Here is a 26508-nt window from a genome sequence, read left to right on the forward strand (position 1 = left end):
CATCATCGTCGCGGAGGGTAAAGAGTTACAGTCAGATGATTACCCCCGGCAGGGAATGGAGTTACAGCCCGACTGAAGCGTTCAGCAAGGTCGAGAGTTACAACCAGGAGAGTATGCCCAGCCGGCCCCAAAGTCACAGCAGGTCTAGCAGCCCCAGCCGGCCCCAAAGTCACAGCCGGTCGAGAACACCCAGAAGGGCAAGAAGTCACAGTCAGGAGAGGACCTACAGCAGGGTGAGAAGTCACAGTTGGAAGAGAAATCACAGCAGGGCAAGAAGTCGTACCCGGAAGGGAACTCCCAGTCAGACGGGAAGACAAAGTCAGTCAAGAATCCGCAGCAAGGGGAAAAATTATAACCAATCTAGAACCCCCAGAAAGGAAAGAAGTCACAGCCGGTCTAGAAGCCACAGCAAGGAGAGCGGTTACAGGCGATCTAGAACTCACAGCAAGGAGAGAGGTCGCATATGGTCTAGAACCCCCAGCAAAGAAAGAGACCACAGCCGATCTAGGACCCCCAGTGAAGAGAGAGACCACAGTCGATCCAGAACCCCCAGCAAGGAGAGAGAGTACAGCCAAACTAGAACCCTCAGCAAGGAAAGATATTACAGCCGATCTAGAACCCCTAGAAGAGAGAGAGATCACAGACGATCTCCAACCTCCAGCAAGGGGAGAGATCACAGCCAACCTAGAACCCCCAGCAAGGAGAGAGATCACAGCCAAACTAGAACCTCCAGAAAAGAGAGAGATCACAGACGATCTCAAACCTCCAGCAAGGGGAGAGATCACGGCCGATCTAGAACTCCTGGAAAGAAGAGAGACCACAGCCGAACCAGAATATCCAACCAAGAAAGTGACCCTAACAAGGAGAGCAATTCCAGCCAATCTACAACCCACAGCAGTCTCAGCAGGAAGGGATCCCCCAGCAGAGCACAGAGTCCTAATGGGAAGAGAACACCTAGCGAGACAAGGAACCACTCGTGGTCAAGATTTCTTAGCAGAGCCCCAGTCCCAAACCAGGATGATACACAAGCCGACACTACCGCCTCTAAGGCCGTCTCACCTGGAGAAAGGTCCTCGTCATCTTCTTCCAAGCTGGCGTAGCCCCCCGTCTCAGCTGGCTCACGGGTCTCTGTCATGGCCGGGGGAGGGGACAGGAGACAGGAGCAGAGCAGAAGCTGGGCAGTGTCCCTCCCTGGCCAGCTTTCCACAGCCACACCTTGGCCACAGGTCTTCTAATGTGGATGTCAGCTCGTAGTGAGGGATGCTGGACAGGGGAAGGAAAGACCTGTGGCGACAATAAATTTTTACATAGCATCTGCCTCCCCAGGACTCAGTGTGCTCAGTGTGGGTAAGGCAGATGATCCCAGCTCTGTCCTAGCTGTCTACAGGGCCTTGACTGCAGGCTCTGTCCCTCTTGTGGGCTTTAATTTCCCCATCTGGTTCTCATTCAATGGGGTGTGAAAGGATAATATTCCAAATTATTTAACAAGGAGTACTAACATGAGCACCAATCAGGACTGAGAGTGGAATGTGGGCCTCTTGCCAGGCATTAATCCTTACTTGCTGGGCCCTGGAGTTGGGAGAAGACTCCAAATTGGGAAGCAGGGGTAGGGATTACTTGGTATACTGGTGATACACCAACCAGTCTAGAAGTCATTCTGTATTTTAACAACTAGTAAGGCGATGGCACCCCACTCCAGTACTCTTTCCTGGCAAATCCCATGGACGGAGGAGCCTGGTGGGCTGCAGTCCATGGGGTCGCTAAGAGTCGGACACGACTGAGCGACTTCCCTTTCACTTTTCACTTTCATGCATTGGAGAAGGAAATGGCAACCCACTCCAGTGCTCTTGCCTGGAGAATCCCAGGGACGGGGGAGCCTGGTGGGCTGCCGTCTATGGGGTCGCACAGAGTCGGACACGCCTGAAGTGACTTAGCAGCAGCAGCAGCATGGCTGCACTTAATTTGTGACTGTTAGCCCTAATTCTTTATCAGTTTACACCCTGGCAAGAGGATATCTAGGTCTGAATCCTAAATCTGCCACATTCTAATTGTGCAGCTTCTAGCAAAGGGCCTACGTTCTCTATATTTCCTCCTAGGTACAAAAAAGTCTTCCAGAGCTTAATTTATGTATTTGTAACCATAGTGAGACAGATTATTATCTCTTTTGTACAGATGAGGAAACTGAAGCACAAAGAGGATTAACAAGTAGCCCAAGGTCGTACCAAATCGTGGGTGGGTGAACTAGGATTTAAAGCCATGTCATCCTACCTCTCAAAAAATGATCCTTCAGCTGAAAAGATTTTTTGAAAATTCAGTAGATTCATGTGTATCAAATGCTGGTATGTGGCAGGTACTTCATTAATGGTGGCTATTAGTGTCCCCACCCCCAACCCTCTATAAACCTCAGTCATTTCAGACTCTCACCTCTCCCTGTGAACACCAAGATTTTTCACAACTGTGTGCTTAGTCGCTCAGTTATGTCCAGCTCTTTATGACCCATGGACTGTAACATGCCAGGCTCCTCTGTCCATGGAGATTCTCCAGGCAAGAATACTGGAGTGGGTTGCCATGCCCTCCTCCAGGGGATCTTCCCAACCCAGGGATCGAACCCAGGTCTCCCGCATTGCAGGCGGATTCTTTACCAGCTGAGCTACCAGGGAAGCCCCTTCTTCACAACTGTGAGGCTCAGTAATCCTGCAATTGCTATCTAGAATGGGCTTCTTCCCTACTCTCTGCTTGGAGAACTCTTAATCTCTCTCTGAACCCACCTCACATACAAGAACCTCTATGCTTCTCCCCAGCCAAACACCACCTCTGCCTCTTTGAAGATGCCTTCCAACTCCTCTACTTTCTCTCCCTCTTCATCAACACTACACACGTACACATGGCACTTCTTTTGTCTCTCACTGTGCTTCTTGACAGCAGAGTGCCAGGCTGAGCAAATTATGAAGGGGCTGGCAGCCTCAGCTGCACCTCTTACATGCCAAGGCCCGTGCTGGGTATTGGGTAATATGGTGGAAAATACATGATCCTAAGCCTAAGGGGTCATGTTTAATGCTGGGGACTAAAAGCGGCAGGTGAGCTTTCTAAAGACACCTGGATTGGGCTTTAAGTCAGAAAGAATTCATAAATGGCAGAGAAGAGTTCTTATAATACGCTATTGGCTATAGTGTTAGCCACTCAGTCGTGTCCTACTCTTTGCTACCCCATGGACTGTAGCCCACTATACTCCTCTGTCCATGGAATTCTCCAGGCAAGAATACTGTAGTGGATTGCCATTTCCTTCTCCAGGTGATCTTCCCAACCCAGGGATTGAACCTGGATCTCCTGCATTGCAGGCCAATTTTTTTTTTACCATCTGAGCCACCAGGGAAGCCCATTGCCTATAGGGCCCCATTTAATTTGGGAATTCTACTTCATGCCAGGATAGATTGCCAGATTTAGTAAATAAAAATATACAACACCCAGTTAAATTTCAATTTGCGATAAACAGATGGTCTTTTAGAAATGTACATCTCAAATATTGCATGGAACATAGGTATATTAATCAATTCTTTGTTGTTTATCTGAAATTCAAATCTAACCGGGTGGTCTATATTTTAACTGGCAACCATACACCAGGGACAATCAGAACTTCCTATGGGATTACCAGGAGACATTGCTCAGCAGTCCTGCCTACCCATCCCCAAGCCCACAGCACACTAAGCCCCTCCCAGAGTATTACAGATGTCAGATGGAAACATTCCTCGGTGCTCAAGTCCCATTCCTACGTGAATATGGGGGCCAGACTGGCTTCCACGATCTTAGAGGGGAATAAATGAGACTCCCTCTATCATAACACAGTGCCGGAGACCCCACAACGTCCAACTCTCAAGACGCCAAGCGCGAACATAACGGGCACCCGTTCCCACAATGCTAGGGAGAAGAAGCAAGAGCAAAATCCTAGGACTATAAGGACCAGTGCCCACAGTGCCCTGGTACTGCAATTTCTCCCAGGATGCCTTGGGCCTGTAACGACCACCTTCCAAGGCGCTCTTCGTCAAAGCACTCCAAGCTTCCAGGACGCTGAGCGGAAGGTGTGTGTGACAAAAGAGACGGTTCCCCGCAAGAAGCTAGGATAATCCCAGAATGCTCCAGACCCATTAACGACTAGTAGCCAGACTCCCACAATGCTTTAGGGCAGGGCGTCCAGTTTTCCCAGGATGCCCCCAGAGCGGCATAGAGCCGCGTTGGGGGAGAAAAGGGAGCCTGGGTCTCGCTTTCGAGTCATCACAGCCCAAGACCGCTGCCGACTCCTCGGTGACGGGAGCCGTCACTCCCATCATGCAGCGCTGCCGTAGTGCCCGCTTCCCAGCATGCCCCGCGCACCTCCATCCCGGACACTCACCGGCGCTGGCGGCCCCAGTTCTGGCTCGGCGGCAGCGGTTGCACGCCCAGGCTCTGCGCCTGCGCTGCAAGTAGGGTAGGAGGGAGTGCGAGGGGCGTGAAGAGCCTAGGGCGCTTGCGCGACGAGATAGACCATTCCTGTCGCGGAGTGGGAAAAGGGGCTCTCTGGGTCGGGCCATCGATGAGGCTCGCGCAGGGGGTTCCGGGCTTTGCCCCTCGCTGTCCGGTTTACTTGGTACAGTCCGCAACCGGACCGAACAAGAAACGGCAAGGCTCGCGCGTGCATGAGTGCTCGCATGAACGCGCCAACGGATAATAGGCTGCTCCGAGAGTGGGGTGGGGGTGTCAGCTCGGCCCGGATCCTGGACCTGATGCCTGCTCATTTGCATAATCTTAGCGCGGGACAATGGGAGGCCTAGGGCGCTGGAGGGGTTGATTTGCATATTCCCCTGAGGGGCCATACTCCAGAGCGCAGAGATTAGCATATGCGGGGCGTACTGGGGTGGGCATGGGGCGAGGGGGGCGGGGGGGGGGGGGCGACTGACTAGCGCGTGCGCAGAGGGACTGCGGACTAGCGCGAAGCGGGCATCCTCGGTGTAATTGGGATCTGTTTGCATTTGGTGTCTGGGCACAAGGGACGAGACCCTTACCAACCCTCACAACCCTCCCTTCCCACAAGCAGGATAAACATTTATTGTTCTCTTGTGCTAGAGGGCACTATGGTTTCCGCAGCGAGCATAGCCAGCATCTATGCTGCTGGCCTCCCAATCAAAGGAAGGAGATTCACTTATAATCAGGACCACAACTGAGTGCTTAGACTTGGGATGAGTACAGCAGAGGAAGCTGTGGGAGTCACAGGAGGCGCATGCCCCAGGGAGTCTTTGGCACCGGGAAGAGCAAGGACGAAGGCCTCGAGGCAGATTTTTTTAAAAGTTGAATGGTTTGAGGAAGTGAAAGCAGTTTAGTATGCCTGGAACAAAGGGAGGGGAAGTTCCTCCAGGTGAAGTTAAGAGCTCAGACTTTAAGATGAGAGTATAGGAAGCTATTGCAGCATTCTTAGTCTTCCTGGAAATGACTCACTTTCCAATTGAAAACTCTCCAGTGAGATCCCATTACACCTGGAAAGAAAATCAAAGGCTTTATCAGGTCCCTGGGGCTTCCCTAGTGGCTCAGACGGTAAAGAATCTGCATGTAATGTAGGAGACCTGGGTTCGATCCCAAGGTCAGGAAGATCCCCTGGAGAAGGGAATGAAAACCCACTCCAGTATTCGTGCCTAGAGAATTCCATGGACAGAGGAGCCTTTTGGGCTTCAGTCCATAGCATCGCAAACAGTAGGACGGACTGAGCCACAAACACTTTCACTTCCCTGGTAGCTCAGCTGTTTAAGAATCCACCTACATTGCAGGAGACCCCGGTTCGATTTTTGGGTCGGGAAGATCCCCTGGAGAAGGGATAGGCAACCCACGCCAATATTCTTGGGCTTCCCTGGTGGCTCAGCTGGTAAAGAATCTGCCTGCAATGTGGGAGACCTGGGTTCGATCCCTGGGTTGGGAAGAATCCCTGGAGTAGAAATGGCTGGAGAATTCCATGGAGTGGGGTCGCAAAGAGTCTGACAGAACTGAGCAGTTTTCACTTTTCAGGGGCTATACACCTGGTCTAACCCACTCATTCTGACTTCACCCCCATCCCCTCCTCTATCCACTGGGGTGCTGTCTACCTGAGCCTTATCGTCTTAGGCACTTGCCGTTGCTGTTCCCTTTGCCTGAAAATGCTTTATTCTCTGATCTTCAAATAACTGTTTGCTTGTCATTCATATCCTGGCAGAGGTGTCAATCTGAGAGGTTTTCTCTGATGTTTCTGAGATAGCACCTCCAGATTGACTCTAGAGAAGTGAGTGGCTTATGAATAAAGCAGGATTGGCTCTCAGAGCCAGTGAGATGATTGTTGAAGCTGGGATTGACAGATGCACGGGGCTTTATTGTCCTCTTCCACTTTTGTATGTTTGATGTTTTCTATAATAAGAAGTTAAAAGAAAATAGTACCCCATATCCCCTTACTCTGCCTTTTATCTTAATAGTACGTGTGTGTGTGCGCGCGCGCGCTCAGCCATGTTCAACTCTTTGCCACCCCCTTTGACTGTAACCCCACCAGGCTTCTGTGTCCATGGAATTTTCCAGGCAAGACTACTAGAGTGGGTTGCCATTTCCTACTCCAGGGGATCTTCCGGACCCAGAGATCTAACCCCCACCTCTTGGCATCTCCTGCAGGCAGATTCTTTACCATTGCGCCACCTAGGAAACCCAGCAGTACTTATGGCAATCTGAAATTTGAGTTTTGTTTGTTTTGCTTCCTTGCTGTAATGTTTTCCTCATAAAAGGAAAGAAGGCAAGAATGGAGTCACTCTTTTCCGCTTTGGATGCTCAGTGCCTAGAACAGGATCAAGTCTGCGGTCAGCACTAAGCTGTCTGGAATACCTAGCTTTTGCCTGTTTTATTCACCATGGCATCTCCAGCCCTTTGAGCAGCACCTTGTACAAAGTAAGGTTAATATATTTTTTACTTGAAAATAAAAATCACTTGTTTAAAATTTAGATGAATGAATGAGGGGCCAGGAATGCCAGGCTCAGGAGCTTTGACTTGGTCTAGAGGTAAACGGAGAGCTAGGGAAAGATTTTTCAGCTGGCAGGGACAGGTTTTGACAATGCAAAATGTGAGTAATTGAAAGGTCCTCTGGAGATTGATGTCAGGGCTGGGGATAAGGCAGGGGAAGTGTCCAGGCTACTGGGTGGGGATAGGGTAGCTCAGTGGCTACTGAAAGGACAAGACAGTGCTTTTTGGCTTAAAGACTGACCAGAAAAAGCCCAGGTTTCTTGGGAGGGTGGAGGTGTCCTTGGCGATGTAAGGACCCTTTCCTGACCTATACAGTCCACCAGCAATCATCATCCTCCCTCCCCCTCCCAACATGGTGCAGGTCTGGGCAGAGGGACAGACACACAGCCACCCCAAAAACTTGTTCTCTCCTCAGTTTAATGGTGGTTAGTGGGATTGCCAAACCCCCTCCCCATTCCCCTCCCCGCCCCGTACAAAATGTGTTTTGTTTTGTTTTTTAAACAAGAAAAAGGGGGCAAAAGCCAGGAATGGGGGGGAGGGGGTGCAATCTGATATTTTCATACAGATTTTTTATTTTTTTAATATATTATATATAAAACCATAGAGAGCAATGCACCCTCCCCCCAGACTCCTTTCCCCCTCCCCGGGGGGCCTGGAGGAGAGATGGGGAAGGCCCCCCCAGGAGTGGGTGGACAGAGAGACGAAGATGGATGGGACAGATGTGGGGGGAGGGGGGAGGGGAGGAGAGCCCAGGAGCTGGGGAAAGGGGACTGGAGCAAAGTTGGGGCTGTCTCCCTCACCGCCCCCATCAAAGTTATGACACAAAGACACAGAATCCCTGTTTCCACGCCCTCCCCCCACCCTTACCCCCACCGTGCAAACATGGCTTTGCAAAGAGGTGCCCAGAGCTCTGTGGAACTCCTACAATGGCTGGCATGGGGTCTGGGACCCCCAAAGAAATCTCTGTTCCCCTTCCCTGCCCACCCCACCCTTCCCAGAATCTGACCCTTCCCCACAAGACCTGGGACTGCAGCCTAGGGGCCTTGGCCTTCCCCCAGTTATCTTACCCCAACCCAATCCCTACCGCCCTCCCTGGACTTAGGGGGTCTGGACCTTTGGCCCTTGCCCCCCCATCGGGGGACCCAGAGCTCTGGGCCCTTGCTTCTGGCCCTTGTAGAGACCCAGGCAGCCAACACCCCCATCCCTGTCCAAGCGTCTGAGGTGTTAGTGGTGGGGGGAGAAGCCCACCATCCCAGACTCTGGTAAATGTCTTTGCAGCTGGCAGTGGGGTGGACCCCAGCCCAGGCCCAGGCCTGGGGTGGAGGTGGGGTCAGATGAAGAATTCTTCTTTTCTCTTGTGTCCATCGCTGCCATTGAGAAAGGCTTCTCTCGCTTCTCCCTGCTCATCCAGGCCACTGGCCTCATGGGTCAGATAGGAGCCTGAGGGGTGACAGACCCCCCCCCGGCAGAGGCCACAGATACGTGTGGACCCAGGAGTTGGACGGGGAGGCAGACAAAACACATCAGATGAAGAGGGAGAGATGGAACATACAGGGAGAGAGTCAAGTCCAGGGAAGAGCAAAACAGGGGCAGAGAAAGAGAGAAAAGCAGAATTAGGAGTACTTCACAAGTTCACTGAAAGATCAACCCTTATCCGTTCTCTAGGTAGTATCCCCTTGATCCGCTCCCAACGAATTCGCCAATTAGGAATTCAAACGTAGACGTCCTTTATTCAGCTCAACCCTTAACCCCTTTTAGGATACTGGACCGAAAGACCCGCCCCTTTCGGGATCTGGGCCTCAAGTTTCCAATCCTGGATCTACGCCCGCCCTCTGTCAAATCGGGTTCTAGGCCCCACCCTCTTCTGGACGCCACAACCAACCACACCCGTCGCTGAATTTGACCCCGCCCCCACTCACCCTTCTGCCGTACCGAGCACCAGACCATGCCCACCAGCACACAGATGATCAGAAACACCAGTAGCGCCAGGATGCCGCCCACAATGGCGTAGGGCACCGACGTCTGAGCCTCTACCACCGCACCAGGGTCTGCCAGAGGGACAGGGCGCAGGCCCAGGTCATCAGAGGACGGTCCCAGCCCGGGCCCATAGCTGGCAATGTCTTAAACCATTCTGCAGCCACGTCCAATCGCGCCCCCTTAACGTTCCACGCCTCGCAAATTACCGCCACCTGGTGGGCCCTTCCCCTGGCGCCTCCCCCCCCCCCCCCCCCAATTAGCAATAATTGCGCCTTGGAAAAACCTCATTGGCTACGACACTGCCACTGAGCAAAGCTCCTGGCGCCATTCTTGATGTTCCACTTCTTCAAGGAACGCTTGTTGGTTTGTACACTGCCTGACTTGGCCCCCAGTCATTTCGCTAATACCTACCTACCTCCTCCCCCCCATTTCATTCCCCAGAGAACAGAAATAGCACATCCTTTTTCTTTGACTTCAGACCTAAATCCCTTCCCATCTTGTTTAAAACGCTCCAGGTATTTAAACCGCTGATCTAGGGCCCAGCCACTCCAAAATTCCTGCCGCACCGTCATAGGAGCTAAACACATAACACTTCTTTGTGCTAGCGACCTCCAACTGCTTTCTATATTTAGCTCATAATTTTTACAACAACCCTATGAGGTAGGTGCTGTTGTTTATTTCCACTTTACCGATGAGGAAACTAAGGCACAAAGTTACCTGCAACAGGACGCTGCAGAACTGAATCTGAATCCAGACAATCAGTCTGGTCCCAGAACTATAAGAACTCTGTGGGCTTTTGACCCCCCGGAATCATTCTTTGCATAGATCGACGCCTCAAACACGTTCCAATCCTTCCTTCCTGTCCCCAAGGCCCAGTTCCACCCAGGACGGGGAGGACTGCCCCCAGGTCCTCACCGTAGACCACGAGCACATAGAGCGCCCTCGCGTGGCCGTGCTTGTTCGACGCCTCGCAGGTGTAGGTGCCATTATCCGCGGATACCAGGCCGGGCAGCGTAAGCGTCTCCCCGACTGCTTCCGCCCGCTCTGGCAAAGACTCATTACCCCGGTTCCAGCGGATCTGGTTTGGCCTGGGCGGGGATATAATGAGAGTTAGGGACGCAGGTGTCAGCACCCAATTCTGACGTCTCAGAAATCTAGATATGCGACATCTCCAAATAAGAGAATCCTTACTAGACCTTTCCTTCCTTGAAAACCAAGAGTCCCGGGCCCAACTTCCACCCATCAGCAGGATCTCAGGAATCCTAGCCCCTCACCCCCACCCTCAGCCCCTTCCTCAGAATCCAGGAGACCAGGGACCCACAGCCTCCTTCCTCATCATCTAGCCCCAGATCCCTTCTTTCTCAGGATTCAGAAGGCTGGGTCTCAGCCCTCTCTGTTCTTCCAGCTTCAGGTTTCCGGGTCACCTATTCTCCCCAGGACCCAGGAATCTAGGACCCCAAAGCTCACCTGGGGTTCCCCGTCACAGCACACGTCAGCACCAATGTGTCTCCCTCCCTCACCACAGCTTGGGAGGCATGGATCCGGGCCGTGGGGGAGTCTGTGGGCAGGAGTAAGATGGCAGAGTGGTTATCTGGGTTATGCAGGACTAGGAATTCTCCCGGGGGCAGGTGGCAGGCGCATTGGAACCCTCCTTCCCCGCCGGGCGCTGGCCTGCCAGGCACTTACACTGCACGTCCAGCACGTACTGCGTCTGCTTGCTGTGTCCGGAGGGTAGCGCCTGGTTCTGCGCCTCGCAGGTGACGATACCGCCATCGTCCTTGCGGTCTACACGAAACCGCACTGTGCTTGCCACGCTCCAGACCTTGCCATTTTCCTGGCCGCTGGTCACTCCTGCCAAGCCCCGCCCAGAAACTGTCAAGGCAGGGCTATGGCTCCGCCCACTGAAGGCACACCCTCCCACCTGGCCAATCCCAAAGTAGGCTATTTGCCAAGCTCCACCCCTTACCCACAGCCTCGCCTCTAGTCCTCCAAACCACGCCCCTATCCAAACCAGGCCCACAACCCCGTGTCTCTTCCCAAAGCTCCTCGATCTTTCACCCCATGTCCTCTCATCTAACAATTCATTCAATAAGTATATACTGAGTGGTGGTTTAGTCGCTAAGTCATGTCCGACTCTTGCGACCCCATGGACTGTTAACCCGCCAGACTTCTCTGTCCATGGGATTTTCCAGGCAAGAATAATGGAGTAGGTTGCCATTTCCTTCTCCAGGAGATCTTCCCAACCCAGGGACTGAACCTGGGTCTCCTGAGCTGTAGATTGTCTCCTGTGTTGCAGGCAAATTCTTTACCGACTGAGCCACCAGGGAAGCCCAATATATTGAGTAGTAGTGTCCGCCAAACCCATGCACTCTTCCTCAAGCTCCATCCATATATAAACCAGCCTTTCCCAAGCCACACCTCCTGGAACCCCGTCTCTTAAGTCTGGCCCTTCGCAGGCACCTCTCCAGCCCACTCCCATCCCCGCCCCCAGGTTATACCTTTCAATTCCTTTCGGTCCCGGTACCAGCGCAGGACGGCAGCCGGGCGGGACCGTGGAACAAGACAGCTGAGCTCCACCTCGCCGCCCTCCACCGCCTGTTCCCGGACCTCCACTATAGGATTCTCCGGGGCCACTGCCACAGGGAGAAGGGGACAAGAGGGAGGTCAAGAGAGGGACCAAGGTGGGCTCAGAGTAACCAAACTGCAGGATTCCAGGGAACCGGGGGAACAAAGGGTCAAACACAGAGGCAAGAGGTCAGGGAAACCGGCCATATTTACTGGGAGCAGATGTCCAGGAGGTTAAAAACAGCCAGGGTCAAGTCTCAGGATAAGGGATGAGCAAAGGAGAAAGGAGACAGGACAGATCTGAGGAAGGGGAGGCTGTTACCCAGTACAGTGAGCGTGGCAATCTGGTGGTGGGTGTCCTCTGTGTAGAGCTGGCAGAAGTAGCCCCCCTCATCCTCCAGGCGAGCATCTGAGAGCCGGATCCGTACCCGGCGCGGGGAGAACTCCTCAAGCTGGAAACGCTCATCCTTCAGGGCTAGAGAGTGAAGAGGCGGGAGTGAACTTGGGGAATCCGTAGCTCAGAAGTCCCACCTTTCTTCCAGGAGCTTAGAGTTCGGCCCTCTCTTTTCTCCAACCACACCCAGGTGTCTAAGGTGCCCACCTAGTCACTCTCCTGGGTACCCAGAATGTTTCAGGGCCTCTCACACGACCAGGAGTCCAGGCCCCAGCCCCCTCCTCCCTCAGATGCAGGAGACTAGAGCCTCAGCTCTGTCTTCAGTCAGTCCCCGGCCCTCTCCTCTTCCAAGACTCAGGCTCTGGACCCCCCAGCACGCACCACGGGTACCATTGAAGAAGAGGGTCTGCCGGGCGGGGTTCTGAATGACAACTATGGATCCATCATACTGGTGCAGTCGGCAGGTTATCTCGGCCACCCCACCCTCAGCCACTGTCACATTCTCCGTCTGTACTTCCTGTCCTGCCCCTGGACCAGTAGACAGAGAAACAGGATAAGAGACTCATTGAGGGGTACAATTCAGTCTTTGCTCTCTCCCTCGGGTCCTCACCCATCCAAACTTCCAATACCTCTCCTTCCCCTTTCATGCAGTTCAGTACACCCAACATTTCCTGTGGGCTGGAATCCAGGAGATGGATAAAACCTGACCCCTGCTCTAGAGGAGCTGCAATCAAGATCCAGTGGATCTAAGGAGTGGGTGGGTGGGGCAGCACAGGTCACACTGGGAGCCCAGAGGAAGTGGAGACTAAGACCACCCAGGGAGATGAGTGGTCAGAGAAGATTCTAGAAGAAAGCTCCATTGGATCCATATTTTAAAGAGTGAGCAATACACAGGGTATGGGAAACTGTTGTGTGTTCACCAAACCCCATCTTTCACACCTGAGCACATGTTTTAACTTGTCTGCAGAGATGGGCGAGATATTCTTCTCATCCCTGTAGAGTTGAGTTTGCTGCTTTTCCTGTTTTGGGTGTTGTTGGGTTTTTTTAAGGCTGTGTAGCACAGCTTGTGGGATCTTAGTTCCCCAAACAGGGACTGAACCCCTACCCCCTGCAGTGGAAGTGCAGAGTCTTCACCACAACCATTGAACCACCAGGGAAATTCCTGCTGCTCTTCCCATTAATGGAGCACTCTGACCCTGTGAATCTGGGGAGGGCTTGTGACTTGCTTTGATCAACAGAATTTGCTAGAAGTGATATTGAATGAGTTCTGGAGCCTAGATCTCAAGAGACCTCGCAGCTTCCACTCATGCCCTTTTGCTGCTCTGACACGGTTGGGTGAAGACGCCCGGGCCAGCCTCCTTGAGGATGAGACCACACGGAGGGAGAGAAGCCCAGCCAAAAGCCAGCACCAAATGCCAGCCACGGGAATCAGACCATTCTGGACTATCCAGCCCCTGTGGCACCACCAGGTGACTGCAGCCACATGAGTGACCCCAGTTGAGACCAAGAGAAGTGCCCAATTGATCCTATCCAAACTGCTGACTCCCAGAGTCATGAGCAAAAAACATAATTGCTGTTCAAAGCCACAATGCTCTGGAGGGTGTCTTAACACGGCTAAAGTTAACCGGTACAACACACTGAAGTGAAAGGCACTCAGTCATGTCCGACTCTTTGCGACCCCATGAACTGTACAGAATTGAATTCTCCAGGCCAGAATACTGGAGTGGGTAGCCGTACCCACTCACTCCAGGGGATCTTCCCAACCCAGGGATCAAACTCAGGTCTCCCGCATCGCAGGCAGATTCTTTTCCAGCTAAGCCACCAGGGAAGCCCTCAAGGGACAACATACTATTAGGCTACATTTCCGAGGATCCCTTGTGCTTACATGGGGCCCCATGACTGATTTCTGGCCAATGGGCTGTGGGCAGAAGAGAGAAACACCTCCTCCAGCCTGGTTCATCTCACCCGCAATCCTTCATGCTGGCAGAATGGAGAGCACTCCTAGGAGCCCAGAGGAGAACAGGATTTTGAAGGAGTCTGGGGCCCTAACTTTCTGTCCCGGGTTACCTGCCTGCACAGGACTGTAGCATGAGTGAGAAAAACATTTTTTGGTTAAGCCATTGAGATTTCAGGGCTGTTGTTACAGCAGTTAACTTACCCTGATTAATCCATCAGAGGAATGAAGTAAGGGATTAGTAAGGGGGCGTTTCCAGCCAAGTAAACAGTGCAGAGGAAAGCTCAAAGCTGAGATTAATCATCATCAGCCTCATCAATGTCACTGTCATCTTCAAAATAACAATAACCATCATAGCTACTGTTTATTAGGCAATTTCTATTCCAGGCTTTGTGCTAAGGGCATTACCCATATAATTTCCATTTAATCATCACAATACCTGAATAAGGGAGGCACTATTATCAATCCCCAGTTTTCTTTTTCCAGTTCTCATTTTTTAGATGAGAAAATTTGTTCCACAGCAAGAAAATGACTTGGCCAAGGTCACAGCCTGAGAGTGGCAGAGGCAGGATCTGCCTCGAGGTCTCCCAGTTCTGTATCCTACACCCACATCCACTCCTGGTTGTCTGGGTGAAAGGTGTCCAGCATTGGTGAGGACTGTGGCATGTGCTTGTGAAGGGTCTCAGCCAAGGTACAAGATCAGCTTTTATCCTGAAGGCCAGGAACTGAAGCAGGAAAGAGCCATGATCAGATTTGATTATTCACTTTTTTTTTTTTTTTGGCCATGCCATGTAGCACATGGGATCTTAGTTCCTTGACCAGGGATCAAACTCATATCCCCCTGCACTGGAAGCAGGGAGTCTTAATCACCAGACCACCAGGGAAGTCCCTGGTTATTCACCTTTAAATTCTGGATAACTATTTTTTCATATCTCTTACATTCAGTCTCATTCATTCATTTGTGCTGCAGGGAGGTTTTCAGGGGCTGGGTGCCCAGGGATGAGTCAGATGAGGTCCCTGTCCTGGAAGGCCTTCAAGATTTATGGGGAGGTAGACATAAATCATTGTAAAATCCCATGAGAAGTGTTTCAGTCCCTCTAAGAGGAATAGGTAACCTGATTTGGGGGCTGAAGGGTGGAAAAGATTAATTCTGAAGGAGGGGGGTAAGCAGAGACAGCTAGCTTCCTACTCAGTATACACTCTTCCTTTTCTCTTTAGTAAAAGAATCCTGATTGTATTTTATGGTTGCCCTGTGATGTGCTCATCAGCTAAGTCATGTTGAACTCCTTGCAGCCCCACACCATGGACTGTCCAGCCCACCAGGCTCCTCAGTCCATGGGATTTTCCAGACTAGAAATACTGGAGTGGGTTGCCATTTCCTCCTCCAGATGATATTCCCGACCCAGGGATTGAACCCACATCTCCTGTGTCTCCTGCATTGGCCGGTGGATTCTTTACCACTGAGCCACCCGGGTAGCCCTTACGGTTGCCCTACATTCCGCAGAAAGAGAAATTCCCCAGACTCCCTTGCAGCTAAGTGAGGCCACGTGATAAAGTTTTGTCTGACTAGATATCAGGAAAAGTGTCATGTGACCGTCTGAGGGGACTTCTTTTTTTAAATTTTGCTATGCCAAGTCTTAGTTGCAGCACGTCAACTCTTAGTTGTGGCATGTGGGATCTAGTTCCCTGACCAGGGATCAAACCCAGGCTCCCTGCATCAGGAGCACGGAGTCCTAGCCACTGGATCACCATGGAAGTCGAAGGGGACTTCTTAAAGAAAGGGGACAAGTCCTTTTTCCACCTGGTCACCTTTGTGCTGCCTGAAACTAGGATGTGATGGAGTTCGGGAACTGAGACCTGGAAGATGCCTGGGTCTCTGGTGATGATGTGGAATTGTCATAAAAGCCTTCGACACCAACTTCTGGCTTCTTTTATCTTTGAATATAATGTTTTGTGAATTTAAGCCCCTCTTAGGGGTTTATCTCGAGAAGGGGATGACAGAGGATGAGATGGCTGGATGGCATCACTGATTCGATGGACATGATTTTGGGTGAACTCCGGGAGTTGGTGATGGACAGGGAGGCCTGGTGTGCTGCGATTCACAGGGTCGCACAGAGTCGGACACAACTGAGCGACTGAACTGAACTGAACTAGGGGTTTATCTAGCACTTTCCTGAATAGCAATCTTAATATGTCCAATCCTGGCACCAAACATTTTCCTTCCCATGTTTTCTCAGTCTCAGTAAATGTCACAACCCGGTTGCTCAGGCCAAAACACCTAAAAATCATCCACGTTTTCACCCTTTCCCTCACCTCTAACACCCACTCCATCAGCAAGATCTATCCATTCTGCTTCTAAAATATATCCCAAACCTGTTCACCTTTGTCACATCATCCAGTGACACTATCTCTGACTTGGTCCTTCAAGAGCTACTCGTGAGTCTCCCTACTTCCACACCTGCCTCCCCACAAGACCAGTCTTAACACATCAGCTGGACAGTTGCAGTGCGTGGGCTTTTCCTGTGGTGGAGCACAGGCTCTATAGTGCGCAGGCTCAGTAGTCACAGCTCATGGGCTTAGTTGCCCCGAGGCATGTGGGACCTTCACTTAGACCAGGGCTCAGACCCAGACCTCCTGCACTGGGAGCGTGGACCACCATTAGCCACTGGACCACCAGGGAAGTCCCCAGAACTCTTTCTATTTCATCACCACTGTTTTATTTCCTGTATGGAACTTTCACTGAAATTATTTTATTCATTTGCACACTTGTTGGTTGTCCGTCCCCCATTACTCAAATATACACCTCATGAAGGCAGGATTGCAATCTCTCGGGTTTGTTGCTGCACTCTAGAGCGTGGATGTGTGCTTGACCCTTGATAAATGTCTGGGGAGACAGATGCCTGAATCTCAAGTGCTAGGCATTTCAGCCTCACGACAACTTTGTGACATGGCATTATTCTCATCTTAAACACTTGGGTTGATCCCAGCTGGACCACTTGCCATCTGTGTGACCTGGGACAAATGGCTTAACCTTCCTGAGCCTCAGATGCCCCGTCTGTAAAGTGGGGATGATGCCAGGGCCTGATTCACAAGAATCAGAACCTGAGGCTCAGGGAGCCCTCTGCGCTGCTGTTATTACAACCTCCAGAAACATGCTTATTCCTGTGAAAACTGAACTGGCCTGTTTGCACATCCGGGCACTTTAAAAAAAAAAAACATCTTGAAGGCTATCTGTGGATCCTGGTCCTCGACAAGCCCAAGGGCTAGCCCCCCATTTTACAGATGTGGAGAATGAGGCTCAGGGGTCCCAGGCCAGTCAGTGGCAGAAACGCAACATCTCTTGGGTGCCCTCAGGACCTCTGGGTCTGCACCGCCCCCAAACATATCCCCTGCTCTCTGCTTGAGGGAGCACATGGGGTAAGGGTGGGGGGCTTTTGTTTTATTCCCTCCCCCTCCTGAGGAGTCAGTAACCAACAGTGTCTGTGCCTGGAATATTAATGTCCCAGGAGCTTTTGTTTCGGGGTTGGGGGGTGGTGAGGCAGGACTTTCTGGTCAGCGAGGGGTTGAGCTTTGGTGACTGGGGCACTGGCCCTTTAAACTGCCTGGAAAAAGGGACTAGGGAGGGTTTGGGAAAGAGTGGCTGAGCAGGTGATGTGTAGAGACCCAGAATCCAACACTCTCCTCCTTTAGACCCAGGAATCCAGCCCCCCAGCTGCCTCCTATCCCAGGATCCAGGAGCAACGGTTCCTAGCTTCCTTCTCCATCAGGATCAGGAATCTACGTTCTCAGCATCTTCTCTCAAATCCAGAAGTCGCAAGCCCCCAGCCTTCTCCCTCCTCAAATCCAGGATTCTGGGCCATCACCCCCCTCTTCCTTCAGGAACCAGGGGTCCAGACTACACAGCTGGTGGATGTTTCCACGGAGACTAAAGGGAGTGGGGGGAGCACTTCCTGGGTCCTGAGTCAGCGAATACCCAAGGGAGTCTCAAGGTCACAGTTCCGGGAAGGTCACAGCCACCCCCTCCATATCCTCTCTCCAGGGGGCTCATGGCATCCTGCCTCCTCCCCCCCTATCCTCCCCTAGGGAGGTGGTACATCCCTGCATCCTGACCGAATCCCCCCCCCCAGCCCCCCATCAATGGCGGAGTCCGAACATCCTCACACAAAGCATCAATTCTTCCCCAGCTCAGCCTTGTGAAGGCGCCTGTATTCGCAGGACCTAGGCATCAGGGTCCCAGCCCCTCCTCCCTCAGAAACCTGGAGTGGGACCCCCGCCCAGGACTTCCTCTCTCAGGACTCAGGAGTCTGCACCTGCACCCCACCCTCCGTCAAGACCCAGGAGTCTGGGATCCCAGTGCCCTTCTCCCTCTGGACCCAGGAGTTCAAGCCCCCCAGCCCTCTCCTCCCTCAGACCCAGAGTCCAAGACCCCAGCCCCTCCTAGCCCTAACACGGAACCCCCTAGACTTCTGCTCCCTCAGACCCAGGACTCTAGGCCCCCCGGCTCCAGGATCTCCCAGGAACTTTTGGCTCCAGGGCCACAGCCATCAGCCCCCCAGAACCACAGCCCTGTCTCCCCAGCCCTCTTGTCCCCCTCCTGTCTGTGAGGCAAGCATCAGGTGGGGGCGTCGGGGTGAGTCAGCAGCCTCGCATACAAAGTTCCCCCTGTGTCCCCCACGTTCCTGGGATATTCAAAACTCCCTGGATTCCGGGCCTTGAGCCCAGTCAGGGGGTGGGGGAGTCCTCCAGAGGTTCCCCCTGGGTGTGGGGTCAGGGAAAGAACTCCTGCTCCGGGAAGGGTGCACTGAGCCCTTGCTGTCTTCTCTTCCACCCCCAGCGTCCTCTATATTCACCACCTTCCAGAAGAACCCGGGCTCTGCAGCCACCCTCTTGCCCCACTGGGTGTCTGCTGAGGCGCCTCCGTGCCTGGTTCCTAGAGGACCTAGGGGCCTGGGGTCTGCACAGGCAGGAACCAGTGGGTGCTCGGGTCGTGGTGCCACAGGCCACTGGGCGCTGGCGAGTCCGGGCCTCCCACCCCCACCCCACCCAGAGAGAGAAAGCTGCCTTTGTGTTCCCCAAGATGGGGACAGGCCAGGCTCGCACGACATTAACCCACCCCAGGCCCCAGCCCTGCTGCGTCTAAGGTCTTGGAATCCCTTGGGGAACCTGACCCCCTGCTCTGGGGACGCAGGCATCTGGCTCATGGGTGGGTGAGGGCCAGAGGCAGAACCCTGCTTCTCAGAGTGGCCGGCCCAAACTCTAGAAGGAAGGAAGAGTCAGTCCCTAGGGAGGGAAACATTATTCTGGATTAACAAACTCTCCCTCCTTCAGGGCCCCCCAGCCCCACTCTTAATAGCCTCTTCATCTTTTCTTTGGATCTGGAGGTCTGTTTTCCATGCTCCCTTCTGGGCCATTCAGTGCCTGGCCTGTGGGTCTGTTTCTGCCTGCCTGCATCTCTGGGCAGGCAACCCATCCCTCTCTAAATCCCTTTCGCCCACCCACCCTGGACCCTTCTTTCTGTTGGCATACATCTCATCATCCTTTTCTGATATTCCTGGTGTAAATGAACCCCAGCTCCTGTCCCTACTCCTGCTGGCTGGGCAAGGTGAGAGGGGAAGGGGAGTGACAAAGAGTGGAAGGCGGGGGCCATGGACAACTCCAAGAATCCGGTGGCCAAAGCCATTCAGAAATAGCCAATGAAAAGGAAAGCAAGGAGGGCCCCCTGGGATCAGATACTTCAGCTGCCTAGCCCACACCTTACAGAAGGGGAAGTGAGGCTCAGAAGGGGATGGGGAAGGGGCGGACCCAGAACTACACCTGAGAGCCCTGGTTCCAGAGTGCTTCCCTTGACACCTAGCTCTCTCCCAACTGGTAAAGTCCCCCGTCATTTCATCTAGAGAAAGTTTACAGAAGGGATTAGGGCACCAGGGAGCAGAGACTTTAAAACCGCAGGAGGGACAAGCCTGGAGAGCTCCTTCCCAGAAGTGCTGGCGAAAAGATTCTCAAACTGGGGAGTTGGTCCTCTTAGGCAGTATTCTGATTCTGAGAATCCAAACTCCCACGATTCTAGACCTCAGAGGTGTCAAGATTCGGAATCTCGGAGAGGTAAAGGTTTCAGAATTTTGAAGGTGTCAGGAGGCTAGAATGCAAACGCCAGCGAGGTTCTAGAATTTTAAAGGTGTCAAGAGTCTAAAGACTTTGGGCTTCTGGAAGCCAGTGGTTCTAAAACACCCTCAGGTTCTCTGTTCACTGGATTCATTGGTTCTAGGAGTCTATGAGCTGGCCTAACAAAGAAAGAGAAACAAAAGTGGATAGAGATGTAGCTTAAGTACTAAAGCGCTCATCTGGGAAATTGTGGCTTGTCTGCCACAAAGAAAGGACGTAATGGTGAAAGTTCTGAAGCGATGACAGAAGACTATAGACTAAAGCAAGGTGGAGGGTGACAGGCCCACTCTCAGCCTGTCACTTTGCCCTGAGGAGACAGGAAGCACACTTTGCTTCAGCTCTGGAGTGGGGAAGGTGTCACTGCACCCAGCTAGCCAGAAACCCCTTCAGGTGTCCAAGCTGGAGTTCCTTTCCTTTCAGGTCACTGAGTTCAACACCCTCACTTTACAGAAAGGGAAACAGAGGCCTCGAGAGAGAAGGGTGCTTGCCATTGGCTACACTGGCAAATGGCACGAGCCAAAATTTAAACACAGGCAGGTCCCCAACCCTGTGCCATCTGGTCACAGCTCCCAAATTTCTACAGGACATCCGGCCCTCCCACTCTGGCTCAGCTACCTCCCTGTTATCTGTTCCCCCCTGACCCTGAGTGGCTTTCCCTGCCAGGGAGGGGGTGACTGGTGGCAGGTACCAGGCACACACAATGTGAGAGTGTGAGTGTGGGGGTGACATTTCCTGACCTTGTCCTGGGTCTCAGGGTCACCCTGTCTTGGAGGACTCCAGCTTTTCACAGTGTGTGATAAGGGAACGTGGAGGGCTCCCTGGATGTCCTGGAGGGGGCTTCTCTGTAGATAGTGGCCTGGGTGTGTGAATGGGTGGGGAGGGGCAGCATTTGGAAGGCATCTGTTGGATCCACGTGTGTGCCCACACGCCAAGGTTCCCCACACACTTCACACACACACACACACACACACACACGCACACATTTCCCTCCAGGGCCCTTCAGGATGCCCTGCCCGACTCAGTTCCTCTCCAGGGGCACAGAGGGACAGAGAGATGCAGAAATGAAGGATGGTAATGAGGAAGCCCAGGATGGAGGATGTGACAGTAGATAGGGGAGGCAAAGAGACGGGGGACAGGGACACAGTGGGACAGACAGACAGACAGGAGAGAGTGGGGAATGGGGGAGACAGATGACAGGGAGGGCCAGAGAACCAGGAATGACAGAAAGAGAGGGGACAAGGGAATGGGACAGGTGGGGGACAGAGAAACAGAGGTGACAGAGAGACGGGGCAGAAATATAGGGGTACAGAGAAGGGAATGGAGAGCATGCTGGGGGGCGGGCAGAGTGACCCAGTGAAAAGGGACAGAGACCAAGGGACAGAGATGGGGGACAAAGACAGGCTAGAGAGCCGGGGGACAGGGAGGCAAGGAGAAAGGGGGACAGGCAGAGAGACGGGCAGTCTTGGAGACAGAGGGACAGAGGACAAGGGTAGGGGGACAAGGAGAGAGACTGAGGGACTCAGAGGCGGGCGCACAGAGGGGCGCAGGGACCGGACAGGACAGAGGGGCCGCCTCGAGAAGGCCGACTTGGGGCTGGAGGGGGGGTCTCAGGCCCTTTGTCCCTGCCGCGATCAGGGCCTGTGCGGGGATGGGGGGGCTGCGGCACGGTGGCCGGGCCTGCGCCCCCTCCCCCGCTCGCGGCTCCCGGCTCGCGGCTCCCGGCCCGCGCTGCGCTTTGTCCCGGGGAGGGGGGCCCGGCCCGGCCCCGCGCGCATTGTTCGGCCTCTGCGGCCCCGCGACCGCCCGGCTGTCACCGCGGCGCGCCCCCCGCCCCGCCCCGGCCAGCCGGCCGACCCCGGCCCCCGACCCTACCTGGCCCCGCCGCGGCCGCCCACAGCAGCAGCAGCGGCCACTGGAAGCGCCGGGCCCGGCCCATGGTGCCGCCGCCGCCGCCGCCGCCGCCGCTCGCTCCCGGCCCGGCACCTGCACCGCCCGCGCCGCCCGCCCCGCCCCCCGCGCCCCGCCCCCTGCCCGCCCGGGGGGCGGGGCGCCGAGGCCGGGGCGGGGCCGGCGCGGGGGCAGGGGCGGGGAGACGCGGGGAGGCCCCGGGCAACCGGGGAGAGGGCACCTCTAGAGGGTGCGGGGAATCGGAGGAGGGGATGTGCCCGAAAGCTTGGGGGCCCGGGGGCGGGGGCGAGCAGGGGGCGTGTGCCGGGGGGACCCGCGGCCGGAGAGTGCAGGCGCTGGGTGAGGGCAGAAGTGGTGGGCTATGATGCGGAGGGAAGCGCGGGCAGGTGCTGTGAGGTAGCGTGTCGTAGGAAAGGCGAGGGTGCTGTTGCAAGGATGCGCCAAGGTGCGGGTGGGTGCGGAGGGGAGGGAGTTGAGTGAGGATGTGTGTGAGGCTGTGAGCGTCCAGGGAGGGGGAGTTTGGTGGGGAAAGTGAGTGGGAGAAGTGTTCCCCGGACAGGTGGAGTTATTCCGTGGGTGAAGGTGAAGGGGGGTGCACATATTCCAGAGGAGAAGTGAACGTATTCTAGAGGGGGAGTGAAGGTGAAGGTGTGAGCATGGAGTGGGGTATAGGAAAGGTGACAGTGAGAGGTAGTCTGTGGACAGGTGAGTGTGAGGTTGACAGTGTCATGTGACAGGCTGTGAGCTGAGCCACTTTGAGAGGGAAGGCAACAGCCTGGTATCTGGGCAGGTCTAGGACCTCCCAGGGCAGGGCTAGGCTGGACTGGGGTCAGGTCTCACCCTTCCCCCGGTCCTCACCCGGAAACTCCGTGTTTCTGCATCATTCCTGGGGTGGGAGAGGCTCTGGTTGGACGCCCAAGCGTCTAGCCTCCCCACCCTGCGTCCCTACTCTTCTGGCCCCAGCCTCTCTTTTCGTCTCTGACTGTCTATGCGCTCTCCCCACTTCTCTCCCATCGTTGGTGCTGACTCACTCCTCCAGACGTGGGTCCCTTTTCCCTCCTGGGAGGTGAGTCTCCCCGAGCCCCCTTCTGTGGGACTTTGTAGACCTGGTGCAGGGTTATCACCTTTATGAGCCAGGAAGAGTGAGAAACCATGGAAGGTAGGAGACTTCAACCTCTTCTACCATCATTTGACAATCAGGGAAACTGGGATATGCCAACTATGAAAATCCTTTATCTCCATCACTACCCAAAACTCCTCCATTCAGGTCCTCCATCGGACTTCAGCTCCTGGTACCCTTTCTGTTCTCAGTTCCCAGCATCCTCTCTGTCCTTGGGATCCAAGCTCCCATCAGTCTCTACGTGCCCAGGACCACAGCTCCAAGTGACTTCTTCCCTTTTCAATTCTCAGTTTATCTTTCTGTAAACTGGAGAGAGGTGTGGGGTTGGATAATCTCCAGTCCTCCTAGAGCTCACAGTCTGTGTATTGAGATAGGTGGGAGAGAGGTGTCCAACCTGGATTTGGGATACTGGGTTAGGGAGTAGCTAAGGATTGTCTTTCCTCTCAAGAATCTATAGGTCCCCCACTCATGGCTTTAACCAGTGTCTCCTGCTCCAGCTCCAGGGCACCCTGGAGGATGTTGGTTTGGCTCTCATCTATCTATTTTGGGCCCCACTTTTTCTTCCACATGAGGTTGTCCTGTCCCAGTCCTACTCCAAGTTACTGTATCCATTGGGATTTTCATGCAAGTGACGGAAAATCCAACCCAACTGGCTTAAGAAAAAGAGGATTGTTTCACGTATAAAAAAGTCTTGGGTATGACTGACTCCAGCATTATCTGTCCTAAGGATAAATGGTCCCCTTACGTAGTAGGATGACTGGTCAATACCCCTGAGACCACATATTTGGGGCTTCATATTTGCAGAGGCGTAGAGAGAGAGAAAAGGGCTTCCCAGGTGGCACTAGTACCTGCCAATGCAAGAGATGCCTGTTTGATCCCTGGGTCAAGAAGATCCCCTGGAGGAGGGCATGGCAACCCACTCCAGTATTTATGCCTGGAGAATCTCATGGATCTCTGAGCCTGGCAGGCTACAGTCCATGGGGTTGCATAGAGTCAGACATAAATGAAACCACTTAACATACACTCACATAGGTATATATCTGAGCTTCCTGGGTGGTGCTGGTGGTAAATAATCCGCCTGCCAATGCAGGAGATGCAAGAGATGTGGGTTCAATCCCTGGGTTGTGAAGATCCCCTGGAGTAGGAAATAGCAGTATTCTTCAGTATTCTTGCCTGGAGAATCCCGTGGACAGAGGAGCCTGGCAGGCTATGGGTCATAGGGTTGCAAAGAGTTGGACATGACTGAAGCGACTTAGCATAGCACACAGCACAGAGAGAGAAAAAGACAGACAAACTGAGAAAGCCAGGCTGTGGGAGCCTGAGCAGAGATAAGAGACTTGAAGAAGCTCCTTCAGCAGAAATGAGGAAATACTTTTTTTTCCTTAGAACCCTCCTTGAAATTGGTCCAGATCATGCCACCTGCCTATCACTGAACCAACATCAATGGCCAGGAGATGAGACGAAACTGATTAAATTAGATATGAGCCACAGGCTCCCTCTACCCCCAGGTCAGAGGTGAAATTAGATTTCTCAAACAGAAGTAGATATTAGGGAGACAGTTGCTATCCCCGCTATTTTGGGTGACGGGGTGGGCTGACCATTCTTGGGTTTTTGAAGTCTTGGGATGGTTTAGAGTTTGTTATTTGTTTTCTCAGCATCGTTCTGCAAGATAATAGAAAATATATTGGTCTCTGCCCCTGGTTCCTGACACAGAGCTCCTGAAACCCTTGTAATTACCTAAGTGATAAGAACACCAGGAACAGCTTTGTTCTAATATTTAGTCTTTGACCTTAGCTCCTAACTCAGGTCTCCGGAAGTCCTTGTCATTTCTTGGGTGATAAGAGTGTCTTTTGTTCTAATAGGTGACTTCTGGTGGGCTCCTGGATGAGGTCTGGTCCCCAAAAAGACCCAACTATGATAACAAACTTGAGATTTTCAGCCGCACTCCCCATTCTCTTGAGAAGGGAGAAGGGCTGAAATTGGAGTGAAGGATCCATGATGCCTTTGTGATGAAGCCTCTGTAAAAATCCCAATAGTATGGGGTTCAGGGAGCTTGTGGGCTAACGAACACATGCAGGGGCTGGGACAGTGACATGCCTGAAAAGAGAATGGAAGTTGTGTGCCCCTGGGCACAGACCTTGCCCTGTGCATCTCTTCCATCTGACTGTTCATCTGTATTCTCTATCATATTCTTTTAAAATAAAAGGAAGAAAAAAAAAAAGAAAAAAAAGAAAACAAAAGGAAGTCACTGTTTTCCTGAATTCTGTGAGCCACTCTGGTGGGTTAATCAGATCTGAAGAGGGGGATCCTCATGGGAACCTCTGGTTTGTAGCCGATTGGTCAGAAGCACAATCTGGACTTCTGATTGTCATTGGAAGTGGGAAGAATGGGCCTGAGTCCTTAATCTGTGGGATCTGAGGCTATTTCCGGGTAGATAGTGTCAGAATTAAGTCACAGAACAGCCAGCCAGGGTCACAGAAAATTGCCTGGTGTGGGGAAGCACTCCCCACATTTGATGACCTGAAGTGTTATGAGTGTGATGCTAGTGTGAGAGTAGAGGAGACGCACAGGAGAAAGACACAGTAGGGAAAAACTGAGTTATTCCTTCTACAGAAAGAAGACTGGGTGGGCATTTTCCCCCAACACACATTCCCTCCTCCTTTGTTCTTTCCTAAGAGAATCCTGATTTTGTTCAGGCATCAACTTTTCTTTAATAGTCAGCTGATGTGTGGGAAGTCCTAGGAGTAGGGTCTGATTGTACTTTGTTAAATACTGTGGTTCCATGCCCCCTTCTAGTGCAAGGGGTGAGGCAAGAAACAAATCAGGCAAATAAAACGCGGGAAAGGCAAGTCACCCTGGAAGTTTTGGGATAAGCTTTCTTTGTTTTAAAAAAGAAGAGAAGAGATGGCCCTTTGTTATTGCTTCTGAATGTGGGTGTGATGCCTGGAACTGCAGTGGCCTTCTTGAGGCCATGAGGCAGATATGCTTGAATGGATCCTTTAGGGCATAATGGAAACATTGAATAAGTCAAGCCAGGAACTGCCCTAACTCATGATCTCTTCTGTGAGATCATCAATTTCCTCTTTGTTTCAACCATTTTGAGTTGGGTATCCTTGTAAATACAGCCCTGACCACCATATTACCTGCAATTCAGATAGAATACATGGAGGCATCCCTGCTTACAGAGTAAAACATTTTAAGTGGTAGTTTTCTTTTTCAGTTGCTCGCCCATCCTTGTGATGAGATCTCTCTCATAGAGGTGGTTTTCTCAGCTCTGCCTGAGTGGGTTGCCTACCATGAGAACTGCCTGAGTGGCAGATGCTTGTTTTCAATGTGCACAACTGTATGTCATGGCTTTGATATAAACTTCCCTGGCCGTAGCAGAGGAGGTTGTCGGCAGCGTCCTGACCCAAACTGGACTCCACCAGAGAA

The 26508-nt window shown here is 52.9% G+C and overlaps 2 protein-coding genes and 1 long non-coding RNA gene across 4 annotated transcripts in view; 1 reads left to right on the forward strand and 2 right to left on the reverse strand.

Moving 5' to 3' along the window:
- The window catches only part of ZNF428 (zinc finger protein 428), a 7504-nt gene extending 2979 nt beyond the window's left edge, over positions 1 to 4525 (reverse strand). The window contains exons 1-2 of the mRNA XM_025269229.3: positions 4388 to 4525; positions 1060 to 1284 (exon numbers count right to left, since the gene is read on the reverse strand). Coding sequence (XP_025125014.2) covers positions 1060 to 1135 — 76 coding nt within the window. The 5' untranslated portion in view covers positions 1136 to 1284; positions 4388 to 4525. The remainder of the gene's footprint in view (positions 1 to 1059; positions 1285 to 4387) is intronic.
- LOC112580318 lies at positions 4358 to 9077 on the forward strand. The gene is made up of 3 exons (XR_003104690.2): positions 4358 to 4462; positions 6765 to 6924; positions 8755 to 9077. It is a non-coding gene; the product is annotated as an uncharacterized LOC112580318 (long non-coding RNA).
- Positions 8012 to 22048, reverse strand: CADM4 (cell adhesion molecule 4). Of its 2 annotated transcripts, XM_025269228.3 has the most exons (9): positions 21921 to 22048; positions 12314 to 12460; positions 11861 to 12013; positions 11472 to 11606; positions 10660 to 10824; positions 10441 to 10531; positions 9889 to 10061; positions 8916 to 9044; positions 8012 to 8436 (listed from the first exon to the last, which is right to left on the reverse strand). In XM_025269228.3, the coding sequence occupies exons 1-9, from the start codon at positions 21982 to 21984 to the stop codon at positions 8327 to 8329; spliced, it is 1167 nt and encodes a 388-aa protein (XP_025125013.1). In that variant the 5' UTR covers positions 21985 to 22048; the 3' UTR covers positions 8012 to 8326. The 2 variants fall into 2 exon arrangements, with proteins under 2 accessions (XP_025125013.1, XP_044787279.1); XM_044931344.2 differs by lacking the exon at positions 12314 to 12460 and having other exon boundaries at positions 21921 to 22020.
- Between the last annotated feature and the right edge of the window lie 4460 nt (positions 22049 to 26508).

The sequence above is a fragment of the Bubalus bubalis genome, chromosome 18, assembly GCF_019923935.1.
Source record: "Bubalus bubalis isolate 160015118507 breed Murrah chromosome 18, NDDB_SH_1, whole genome shotgun sequence".
NCBI classification, from domain to species: Eukaryota; Metazoa; Chordata; class Mammalia; order Artiodactyla; family Bovidae; genus Bubalus; species Bubalus bubalis.